General features: G+C 40.3%; 1 protein-coding gene across 5 annotated transcripts in view; it reads right to left on the reverse strand.

The window, feature by feature from the left end:
* Positions 1-10,245, reverse strand: part of wu:fj29h11 (protein NO VEIN) — a 42,011-nt gene extending 31,766 nt beyond the window's left edge. Inside the window, exons 1-10 of one of the 5 annotated variants that reach the window (XM_044337453.1) lie at positions 10,216-10,245; positions 9,889-9,960; positions 9,121-9,192; positions 5,551-6,554; positions 3,942-4,140; positions 3,374-3,834; positions 2,013-2,138; positions 1,738-1,935; positions 996-1,136; positions 539-799 (exon numbers count right to left, since the gene is read on the reverse strand). In XM_044337453.1, coding sequence (XP_044193388.1) covers positions 539-799; positions 996-1,136; positions 1,738-1,935; positions 2,013-2,138; positions 3,374-3,834; positions 3,942-4,140; positions 5,551-6,554; positions 9,121-9,127 — 2,397 coding nt within the window. In that variant the 5' untranslated portion in view covers positions 9,128-9,192; positions 9,889-9,960; positions 10,216-10,245. The other 4 variants (XM_044337455.1, XM_044337451.1, XM_044337454.1 and 1 more) reach the window with 4 other exon arrangements.
* Positions 10,246-12,709: the final 2,464 nt, after the last annotated feature.

The raw sequence follows: 12,709 nt of genomic DNA on the forward strand, positions 1-12,709 counted from the left end.
TCTGTATATACAAGATTATCGGCCAATATATAAATATTGGAATTTTTTTGCTCCCTAATTTCCGTACCAGCCCCAAAAATCCACTATGAGTCTGTCCTGCTTTAATAATGATGGAAAATGCCCATAATATCACACAGAGTGTAAAGATAATCCCAGAGCATGTACAAGTAGGCAGCTGTCAAGACGAGTTTAGCCACAAATTTAATGTCTAGCCAGTGTTCATCAGTTAAAACTAACTTTTTTCTTGCGCCTTCATTAAGGATTAAGAGATTATGAAGGGTGACATTTTGTTAATGAGTTCAGAGCTGGAGAGCAGCTGCATAAGTCCCTGTTCATACTCTGTTATCCCCCTGCTGGCTCATGGTTGGGAGGCTTAGTGGAATTAACAGCCAGCAGTCCAAAGCAGCAAATTAAGGACACAAGACTTGAGTGTCATTCCAAGAGCATAATCGTTGAGGTCCCCCCCACTGAGCCAGCTCTTTTGATGTATCTGAGGAAGCATCAGATTAATTAATAGAATACGCTATCCGGCACCCACCTTGGCCATCTTGGGACTGAACACCCCTTCTGCGTTTGAGAAGACTGCCAGCGCCACCTCGGCTGATGACATGGAAGCATACTTTTTCCTGAGGTCCAAGCTGCCTGTGGAGGAGAGGGAACCGGCGCCTTGCACCGGCTCCAGCACACCCTTCTTTATCTTTCTCAGCCGCTCGTAGGTCTCCTCCTCCAGCTCTCTCTGGATGGCCTCCCTGGCTTGCTCCAAGAGGGCATGCTCATTGCGACTCACCTTTATAAGAGTCTGGAGGGGAAGGAGAATTAGTGTTAAAAAGCAAAGAGACTTTTTGTCATGTTTTGGTGTCACAACTATTTTTATTTTGAAGAACTAGAAGCTTCACAGCCAAAAATGACTCCCTAAAAAAACTGACATAAGTGCAGAATAAAAACAAAATTGATCTAACTCTCTCTAATAACTGATAGGAGGTCATGACTCTTACCGATATGGGCAGCCCAACACTGTGTATCCTGATACCCAGCTCGAAGGGAGATTCACAGTTGTAGTGGTCTGCCAGATACTTCATAAACTCAGCCAGGTCTACTTTGGGTTTGCTCTGCTTCTTCCTAAAAATGCGAAGTTGCTAAACAAAGAAAATACAGCAAACACATTTAGGTGAAAACATTAGACTGCACTTATATGCATAAAGCACATGACACACACACACACCTCGTTTTGTGGTTTTATGTTAAATTATCTTGCAGCATCTATGCTGAGCACAAACTAACTTTCCTTTTAGTTTGTTTTTGAAGGCACAGCTGCTCTGTACTGTTATAGTTCAGGTTCAAACAGGTTCGTTCAAACATGAAGTCTGTGGATCAAGACTTGTCATAGCAACCTAATGCTGTGTGGTGCCTGGAGGGTATTTGCATTATTTTACATGGCCTTCCTGATTGCATTTGAATCTAATAGCAACACTGTCATGCCATCTGAACTGGATAAACTGCAGCAGTTTTAAGTAGTTTGAGCTTTTGTGTAACTTAAAATGTTTTGTATTGTACATTACAAATTTGGAAAAAATGCAGTTCTATAACAAGTTTCTAGTTTTTTTTAAACAAATGTAACAAATGCTCTTTTTGGTTGAACAAAAAAAGTGTTACCTATTATGTAATATACAGCTTTTGTTATATGTTTGGTGACAATTGAATTAACTAAATCCCTTTTATTTGACACTTGAGTCGTACCTTTAAGATGTCTGCTGTCTCGATCTGGTGAATATCATCATCCTTGGTGTTGCTGTCGATCTTGAACATGCGGTGGATGAGTGGCAGTTTGCAGAGGGGTCCCAGGTTCAGCTCTTCATAGCGCTTCTTGTCCTTCAGGCCAGCCAGTGATTGGCCCAGCTCATACAGGGTACAGATGGATGTCACTGCTTCAGTAGCCTGATAGAGAGGGGGAACAGACCTCAATAGCAACCAAGCTTCCAGATGAAAAAAACAAGCTATTAGCAAATACCAACCTCTATGAACATGTTGATCTCTCTAATGACGTATTGAAGGTCTTTTAGAGCCTGAATCTTCCAGTGTTTTATCCTTGCTGCTTCCATAGAAGAAATCTGCATCAGCTGGCACACCCTGGACATCACCTGAGAGGTGTGGAGGGCAGAGAGAGGACAATGAGGAAATGACATACAGTGCAGATTCACAAATAGCAACACATATAACAGATATAAGGTCAAATCTACACTTGGATTCTCTTCCACTAAAAGACGCCATGTAACTGCAAGTCTTTTCTTCCTCAACTATCTTGTCAACCACTACCTGTCCAGCATTTCTCATAAGCAGGTCACTTACTGAAAGTACAACATGTCATATTGTTACACAACCTAATGGTCAACTGAGGCTACTGTTGACTTATATATTTATAGCTATGCCTCCTGTAGAAAGGACAGCCTGTATGACATTTGACTGTTGGTGATGAATGGCTATGTTCAGAATATTATAGCAACTTCAACAGCAAATAGGTAAATAGGATGTCTGTGAAAGACTGTTTAGTAGCTGACAGGACTTGAACTTGCTAGTTCATATTGTCTTTATTCTAAAAGCCTTGTTCAGCATACTCAGAGATATCGATGGGCTTGTGGTCTATTAGACATTTTAATCATGGAATATTCATTAGCAAAATGAAATGGGGCTAATATAGATACCATTTAGGCTTGGAAAAGTTATATAAGCATGGTGCAAGACTGCATTCTCTAGATGAATTATTATTTTCTCTTTTTAATTTAAATGTTGCATATTAATATTTTATATATTTTTATGTATACTTTATGTATTTATAATTATGTGTATTGTGTATATATATATTAGATATTTCTCTTTCCTGACTGGGGGTGGGAAGAAAGTTGGGATCAGTAGGGGAAAAAGTTTTCTGTGTATGCTTATATATACTGTATGTAAATGTACAGGTACATACTTTCACATAAATGCTTCTTTTTCTTACGAAAATTAGGGAAAAAAACAAAAAAAACCCACAAAATTTTAGTTTGTATGAAGTCACTGCACCTGACCAAGAAATAACTAACACCAAACTCTCTGTAAAACCAAAACTTATCATAAGATTGGTATAAACAAACAAGATATAATGTGTTAATTAGTCAAATTCAGAGGTGCTGGTAGGTCGATTTTTTTTTATTTTTTACATTAGACGGAGCCATGTTAGCTATTTATCCCTGCTAAGCTAACCCGCTGGCTCAAGCTTCATATTTAGGAAGATATTCATCTTTTCATGTAACTCTTGGCAAGAAATCAAATGAGCATATTTCCCAAAACTGTCAAACTACTCCTTTAAGATGCAAAGGTTGTTCTCTTTACTCCTCACCTTCTCTTTGGTGACCAGCTCTCCCTCTGCGGCGATGTCTCGTATCACATCCTCCATCAGACTGTTGATCGCTTCATGATCCAGGACCCTGTTCCTCCTCCTCCCTGTGAGTTCCTCGTCGTCCTCCTCCATGGCCTCCACTGCCCGCACGTTAGCTCCATGGACCTCTCTCAGCTGGGCGTAATAAGATTCCCTAAAGACAGAGGCACCGCCCTCTTTCTGGGTTGCATCTCTCATTTTGCTCTTCTGATCTTTGGTCACATTTACATCTGACCCCAGTGCGGGAAAGTCAGAGCTACAGAGGAAGTTGGACGCAATGGGCTGTTGCTGCTGCTGTTGCTGCTGCTGCTGCTGCTGCTGCTGCTGTTGCTGCTGTTGCTGCTGCGGTTGCTGCTGTTGCAGCTGTTGCAGCTGCTGCTGCTGTTGCTCTTTTTCAGGGTCTCTCATAAGATTCTGTGTTGCTGTGGAAGGATATGTCAACACATTTGTTTCATAAATATGGATAGGATATCATGACAGTCTTTATCAAGTTTTGTTGTATGGAAGTGAATGTTTTTATTTTAGCTACCTGCAGTTGACTGCAATGGAGCAGTCGTGGGATCTGCTGTTGGTTCAGACTGAGTGGGCAGTTTCTTAGGACAAGTTGCTTCCCAGCTGTCATACAGAGACATGTACTGCGCAAGGGGAAGCTCTTCACCAAAGTGCCGAAAATAGCAAGTTTTCAGCTGGTCCATGGATGGAGAAGTCAGCTGGTACTTCCTCATCACCTGGAACACATCCAGCAACTTTATTGACCAGGTAGTTTATATACAATACAAAGGTAGAGAGTGGTAATTACTTTGTGACTGTACAGTTCAAAGCGCAATTTTTTTTATAAGATTAGATTATCAAGGCATAATATAAACTATAACTGGATACTATATAACTGTAAATTATAACTGGATAACTACATCCATTTATTAGCTTGATATGTTCAGTCACTTTTGAAAGTTTGTTTTCATCAGTAATACCTATAAACTAAAGTAAAAGCCTTTAGTGCCTTTATTTTTGAACTGTAATTAGTTAAGAAATACACAAAATACCTTATAATGATTTACGAACTCAACCTCTTCAATTATTTTTTTGAATAAAAAAAATGTCAAAATGACAAGATCAAAAAATGGATTGGTCCTGTAGACTTATGTAGATCATAATAGGTAATAAATAATATGTCATAAAGTCAGCCTACTGTAAATGGATTGCAAATGCAAACATGGACACGCCTTTAAAAGCACTAACATTACATAAACTTTCCACAACACAAAGTCAACGACAAGCTATGCCAACTAGCAATGTCTGACATGGGTGGAAATTTTGTAACACTGTAATGTAATGTGAGGCAACAAACTGTTGCCTCAAAGGGTTTCAAAATGTGTCTAAGTGATGGGCTGAGCACCAACACTGCTTCTCTCTGCATTGGAAAAACAGTGAATAAGCTTAAGGTGACTGCATTACTCACAACTGGTTCATCTACTTACATTTCTCCATAGCTAGATTAACCTGCTGGTGGGGGCGGGGGGGTATGTAGTTTGATCCTTACATGTCAAAGTGCTCTGAGTGTTGTTGCTATCCATGTTAACATTTGGATCATGATTGTGCCTTGATAACGGAGCAGCTGTGGCTCAGGAGGTAGAGTGGGTTGTCCACTAATCGGAAGATTGGCGGTTGTGCCATCGGTGTGTGAGTGTGTATGAATGATAAGAAACTCTTCTTGATAAGCAGGCACCTTGCATAACAGCTTCTGCCATCAGCGTATGAATATGTGTGTGAATGGGTGAATGTTAGCATGCAGTGTAAAGTGCTTTGAGTGATTGGAAGACTAGAAAGGCGTTATATAAACGCAGCCTATTTACCATTTAACATGTTAGAGCAGCACTGCGAGCTTGGCTAGCCTATGTGAAATGTCTACATTCCTCCTGTCAAGGTGCGTTGGTTTACGTTGAGTTTTGTGTCGAGGTAATAAACATCATGTCTGTAGAAAAGATACACTGTCCATGTCCCTACTAGCAATAAGTTAAATTAGAATTGTTGCTTCACTGCCAAATGTACTCAGTTGTACAGTAGAAACAAATGCAAACAGAGAAAACAACCAAAACAAAAATGATTCTGTAGTCTACGTATTCGTCTATGTAACTGACCTCTAAGACGTTCTGGTACAGCTGCTGTTGGGTCAATTTCTCAGCTGGCTTGGGTCCAGTAAGGAGAGTGTTACCAGGAAGATATGGGGTAGAGAACAAAGAGGCAGTGGAAACGAAAGGAGATCCAAAAAGGTTCATTCCTGCTAGAGGGGGAGGCACACAGCCAGAGCTGGTATCCCCATGTGGCACAGTAACACTAGGGGTAGTGCTACTCTTCTCAGTGAGTGGTTCAGTTCTCTGTGGTGTTGCAGGCCTGCTGCTCTCTTTAGGTTTTGCTGATGTCCCAGCTCCACACTGATTTCGAGGCTGATGAATCTTATGAAACACCAGTTCCCCCTCCACAACCAGATCCCCTTTCAAGGATTCTACCAGGCAGGAAATCGTTTTGAAGCCCAAAGAGGCTAAGGCCAGGTTGTGGTGGTATTTCTGGCTGTAGGCTATAGCCACCTTCTTCAGAAGAATCCCATCTGGATGTTCTTTCATCATGGCCACTATTTTTTCCTGAACATTCTTGATCTTCTTGCCATCTTCTGTAGCTTTTGCTGATGCCCCAGCTCTAGCTTGACTTTCACTGTCCTTGTGGTCCTTGCAAAACACCAATTCTCCCTTCACGACCAGATCCCTGTCAAGAGAGGCTACTAGATCAGGCATGGATTCAAAGCCCAGGAAGGATAAAGTCAGGTTCTTGCGGTATGTCTGGCTATACAACACAGCCAGCTTTTTCATGGGGATCCCCTCTGGGTGCTGCTTCACCATGGCCACTATGTTTTCTAGAGTTTCACGGTGGTAGTCCAAGTGAAACACCAGCTCCCCCTTCATAACCAGATCCCTATCCAGAGAGGCTACCAGGCTAGCCATGGAGTCGAAGCCCAAGGAGGATAAAGTCAGGTTCTTGCGGTATGTCTGGCTGTACAACACTGCCAGCTTTTTCAGGGGGACCCCAGCTGGGTACTGTTGCACCATGGCCACTATGTTCTCCACAACCGTCTCCATCTTCAGTAATGCTATCAGAGGAAGAAGACACCAGCATTAATTGACAAACACAAGAAGTTTCTTGGTAGTCTATGCTCTCACTAATAAGATGTATACAAGCTTATGTACTGTGCTTCAAAACACACTATTCATAGATAACACAGGGCAATACAATTGTCCTGTATATACTAGGCGCCATACAATTAGCAATATGAGGGCTGCCATACATAAATGTTCCTATGATAAGACTTGGTCTCAACTACAGCAGTGGCACACTTTTTAATATTTTGTAAATGTATGATAAGTTAATAAAATACACATGGTCTGTCCCAATTCCTACACTCCACACAAAATTTAAAAATCATGACGTGATGGATTCAGCATGAATAAATTAAATGTGATTCTTTCTAATTTTCACATTAACCACATCAATATTCATTACAAAATGTGCACATATTCCACATTTTTGATATTATATTAGCTGAACAGTGAAATACAAGAATTCTGTGTCTGAAAGAGAATAAAAAATATAGAAATGGCGAGTAAAAATTGAAAATTCTAAACAGAATATAAACTTGGCAGCAAACTTTTTATGCTTTCTATATCTTCTTTAACTCATTTAAGATTTTTGTGAATAATATCCCAAACAGCATATACCGATACTGTCAACCTAACTGTAAAAGGAAAATAAATATGAAATCTCTTATTAGCTCTCCTCTTGCATGTTTCAACATATTGAGGCGGCAGCTATTGGCTTTGGATTCAGCTTGCCCGAGGTCTATTTGGGTCGAAATAATCATTTCACAACATACACTAATCACTGCAGTCAGCATTTAAGACTCACACCTACATTTTGCTAAAACGTTTCCTTGTACAAAGCTTGTAAGTCCTACTTTTTAAGATTTTTTTCACCCCTAAATCAAAATTCTTAAGACCATTTCTTAGAAACTGTATAATGGCTACTCTGATCACCACAGCTTTCACCTTTAACCGCAATAACCAACAGGGATTGTTTTCCCTTCAGAAACAGAACATTAGTGTTTGTTTACAACTATGCATAAAAATGATCTGAAAACAGTTAAAATCATACGTATATCAACTCATCATCTTGTTGAAAATTAAATCCGTATCATTTTTATTCTGTTAAACCATAATCATAACTGAAGTTGCTTTACCAAAACAACTTAACAACAATGCTGCTTATTTAGCCTTCACCTAACATTCTTAACATGCAGGAACAGGTAACAGGAAGCAGAGATTGGGTCAATCTTACCTTTTTTTCCCCCCAATGTCTAGATCTGTTGTTCATCAACCTCATAAGTTGAACTACTGTATATGAACCAGGAACCTTCCTGTTTTAGCTTATAAACACCACTCCCTCCCTCCTCCTATTTTACTGTGTTTCATTCTAAGCAAACACAGAGAGAAACGAAACTGAAAGTAATCAGCATTCTCAGTCAAATCTATGGCTGATTGTGAACAGCAACACTCTCATGTTACTGGAAATGGTTACACCACACCACACATGCAAACACAAGCAGCCGGGTGCGGTCAAACAGCATACTACCAGTCTGTCATGAACTATTTGTCTTATCTCTCTTATCTTATTCAGTTTGGTTTTTTTTGGCTTAAATGATATCTGCAGAGACACAAAATTAATGATACAGGAAGCAAAACTGGTCTGTAAGGGGACATCGATGATGAAACAAAAGGGAAAACAAAAATGGAGCCGACTGAGGGGTTATGTCCCTGAGGAGGGGAGGGGAAAGAAACACTAGCTTTGAGTTTCTCTTTCCCAGCCTGCACTCTGAGTCACCTCAACTGCTGAGTAATAAATCACATGACCCAACACTGTCCGGTCTGTGTCTCAACTTGTGATGATAAACCTGTACCTAAGGAAATGAAACAGAGGTTATGAAGGAAACTTAGCGACAGTGAAATCCCAGATAACTGCACGGATACTTTTGTCAGCAAAGTCACTTGTAATCACATAAGCCACCACACCTCTTCTGGTTATTATCTTGCTCCTGGTTCTTAACTTGCTGTACCGGAATGATTGGCTGCCATTAAGGAGTTTTTAGCTCATTGGTTATTTCTGTACATTCTGTTCAGTTTCGTTTTCTTCTGTCTACCAGTGCTACGCCGCCCTAATGCTAATTAGATCACTTGAAAGGGTACAGAGCAGCACCCATGATGCTGCTGCATAAACCTTTGAGTAGCAATGCCCTAAACTGACAGCAGCCAAAGTTTGTACAGTTTGTTCATCTAAGACAAGTGACATAACTGAACTGCACCTTTTCATCTACATGACAGTTTCTTTTTGCATTGCTTAGCTGCTGCCATAATGAATCAAATGTACAATGCAGATTTGATCTGAATGAAAGACGCAATGCTTTAATGTACTGTATGTGACTCTGTCCCTCAGCCGCTGAAGACAGATTATGGTCAATGAGGTTAACTGCCTCTATTTCAAGAAAAACACCGCAAGGTTCACAGGAAGTCAGTGAGTGCACTTATAACAGATGTGCGCGTTGAAGGAGAAACAACCTTAAAAGAAAAAAAAAAAAAAGTGGTAAAAAGAAGCCACCAACAACATACCATGCATTTGTCAGTGGGTCATATTTCTCTCCCCTCATAATCAGGGCTGTAGCTTACAGCATGGCGAAGGCACTGCAGATGACGATGAGGATAAGAACACAGTAGTGCACGGTGATGAGGACATATGTAGGTGACAGCAGAGGACAGACAGGCCACATTTATCGGAGCAAAGTCAAAATGTAGGTGACAGGGATCTGTCACCTGTTGAGCCCAAGTGAGTCTTGTGCTAGTGCTATTGTTCATTGTACTATTGTTGTTTCCTTTGTGCTGTTGAAATGTCACGTGTTGAATGTGGCTCAGCTTTGAACACATGTAAAATAATAATAATTAAAAATGTATGTAGACAGACTTCAGCATTCCGTATATGCAACAATGCAAGATTATGTTTACTCAAATATAAATGTATAAATAAAAATATTTTGCTAGTTACAATTCTGTTCTAACTGCCATGACAGCGTAACTGTTAATGGGAATAATGGGTATTCCCGACTTATTACATTATGTTAATATATTGTAAAAAGGAGGGAAAGAGTTATTACAATGTGACTCTTGACTTGACTGCCAGAAAAGATGAGGAAAAACATATGACAGCCAAAGGAGCACTGTAACAAATCTAATTTAGTTTCAAAACACCTAAAGCAGCTACAGACGTTACCCAGTCTGGACAAAGTACTGTTAGACCAACTACGTGCTGGCAATATTTAAACCCTCAGAAGCAACACTAACTAAAATAGTTGGTAACATAAGGTTGACTGACTCTCCGGCTACCTGTTATTGTACCAGACTTTTCCCTTTCGTTGCAGTTGACGAGTCTGCGTCTTCATTAAACATCCTCAGTCTCTGTGATGAAATAACCATGGCAATAACGTTAGTGAACCAATGGAGCCGCTTACTTTAGCTAGCCGACCTGCTAACTATTATGATACAACTTTACGTAAATCATATTACTCTATCAATAACTGGTGTTGAAATACCCGTGTCACATTATTGATATTTCAGAATCTAATACTGTAACACTTAAGTTCCATGTGGTGTGAAAGTACAAGGCGAAACTCATTCAGTGTTTATATTATTTGGCACTGACTAGCTGGCTACCTAGCTAACTTCTTCTTCTTCTTGAGTTTTAATGGCGGTAGCATTAGCGCCGCCTACTGGACTGGCGTGGCAACAGATTAGCAGGAAAAAAACGACTGAATTCTCTGCATTATTCCGTGTTATTTTTAAGGGGAAAATGTCCCTTATGCTGCAGGAAACAGCAGTATGCACCAGGTAGCTTTCGTGTCTGGTGAGGATGACAACACCCTAGGTAGCGTCTTGCACCAGGACTCATTTATATTTGATGGCTGGATTGTTTCTTTGTGATCTTGAGAGCTGGCCCTTGCACCTGGCAAGGCTGGCGATGCCAGATGCCATGCCTTGGTGTCCGATGGAGTTGACGACGCCCTTTTCCACCAGGGTCCATTTACATCTGGTGGCTGTAGTCATTTTGGTGCCCCAGGCAAGATTAGGATTTGGTCTCCCCCAAACCACCAGTACTCACTCATCACCACCTGTTCATTCTACAGTAAAAATATGGACATCAAACATCAGACACCACAATGGTTTCAAGGCAAAAATATATATTTTTATATTAAAATTACATCTCAAACAAACAAATCACATGTAATTGGTAATATTTAACAATTTATTCATTCTTTTACCTTTGCCTGTTAGTAACATCCAATACACTTGGTTACTTATAGATTACACTCGATAGATTACTCCATCCATGATGTCATGTGCCCAGAATGTTCTGGACTCTTCTCATGGGTTTTGAATATTTCACTGCAAAATTTCTGGCCATTAAGTCCATAACTGATTAGTTTGTAGTTCTTTTTTTGTGGGAACAGCTTTCAGCAGAAGCATTTTTTTTTCTTGGAACATACCACCCAGTTCCGCTTGATTTTCTGTCCATTCATTAGTTTCCTGTAAAAGTAGTGGTGATGGAAACTTCTCCCATCCTCTCATTTTGGAAATGTAGTGTTATTTTACCTGATATGGCCTCTGCTGACTAACTCCGTCTTCACCATATCAGACAGGGCTGCCAGTCAGGATATGTTCCAGTTGTTGGTGTCTGCAGGCTGCAGAGTAGTAGCAGTGTATGTTGTGCTTGTTGTTCCTTCACCTGCAGGCAAATTTAAACATATATGTAAATATAGTTATTAATCCTTCAGTAAGGACACACAGAGATTCATAAATTACAACACATAAGGCAATAAACACATCTGAAGCGTAAATTATAGATAACGGTTGACCAGAATTATTCAATTACATAAGTGAGAAAAGGTCAAGAATCCAGGTTTAAATTATTTTTGGTGGGAATAAGTTATTCTAGCTTTAATGTGTCCTGTACACAACTTGAGTAAATATAGATGGATGCAGTCTGATATTGATTAGTATTTAAGTTGGTTACGTTCTCATTCTTAACATAGAAATTATATTTATGATTCAATATATTTTATTATCAAGCAAACTTAAGGAGCTCCTCGCTGAAAAGGACAAACAGATCAGCAGGGCCACTGAAAAAAGACGAGCTCGAACCAACGCTCACATCGACACCTTGGCCCTGCTGAACGAGACACAGTCAGCTCTGAAACAAACTGTCATGTGACAGAAAGGAGCTCTCTACAGTATGTGAGAGTTGGGAGAGGAGAGCACAGCAGGGGAAGAAGGAAAAGAGAGAGCTGGAGGACACACTGCCAGTCAAAGAGAAGATGTGGATCCACAAGGTGTCAGTGTGGAAAGAGGAGATATAGCGTCTGACAGAGGAAACCCTCCAGCTTCAGGTACGCTGCCTCAGCTTATCTTTTTCATTCTCACAATTTATTTAAGACAAATTGAGAGCTTTGGAAGTGAAATCAAAACATGCTGTCTCTTTCTTTTCAGTTCTTGCTGGCCTGTTTTTCTCTTCATACCTGCCCTGCATTTGGACTCATCAGTGCTGCCCTGCTCCCTGTGTTTCCCCAGCCAATCAGCTCCCTGTCTGCTCACTCCCCTCTCCTGAGTTCTCCACCCATCTCCCCACCTGCACCTCATCTCCTCCTTAGTTCAGTTACTTTTTAAGTCCTGGTTCTCTGTTCAGTCTTTGTTGGATCATTTGTTCTGTCTTGCCCTGTTCTGTCCTTGACCACTTCAGGAATAAAAAAGATTTTCATCAACTCTGCATGCTGGTTTCTGCATTTGAGTCCATTCCTGCTACCCCACACGACACTTAAAAGTGTCCACCTTTTTCATTGCGGTTTGGTCGCAGCAGTCTCATAAAAGCTCATAAAAGTCAACATGGATTTTATGAGGCTCAAACATTAAATTGTAGGGAGGCAATGTAGGTCTATCAGTCAGTCAGTAGGTTCACCACTTTGTTCCAGACTCAAATATCTCAACAAAATTTCATTGATTGCCATGAAATTTTGACATTCATTGACCCAAGAGGCTGAATGCACCACAGTGAGGTTGACATTTTGGTGTTTAGTAAAATATATCAACAACTACTGGAGGGATTGCTATGACATTTGGTACAGATATCCATCTTTTCATCTAGCACCACCAACAG

This window comes from Thunnus albacares, chromosome 20 (genome assembly GCF_914725855.1).
Source record: "Thunnus albacares chromosome 20, fThuAlb1.1, whole genome shotgun sequence".
NCBI lineage: Eukaryota > Metazoa > Chordata > Actinopteri > Scombriformes > Scombridae > Thunnus > Thunnus albacares.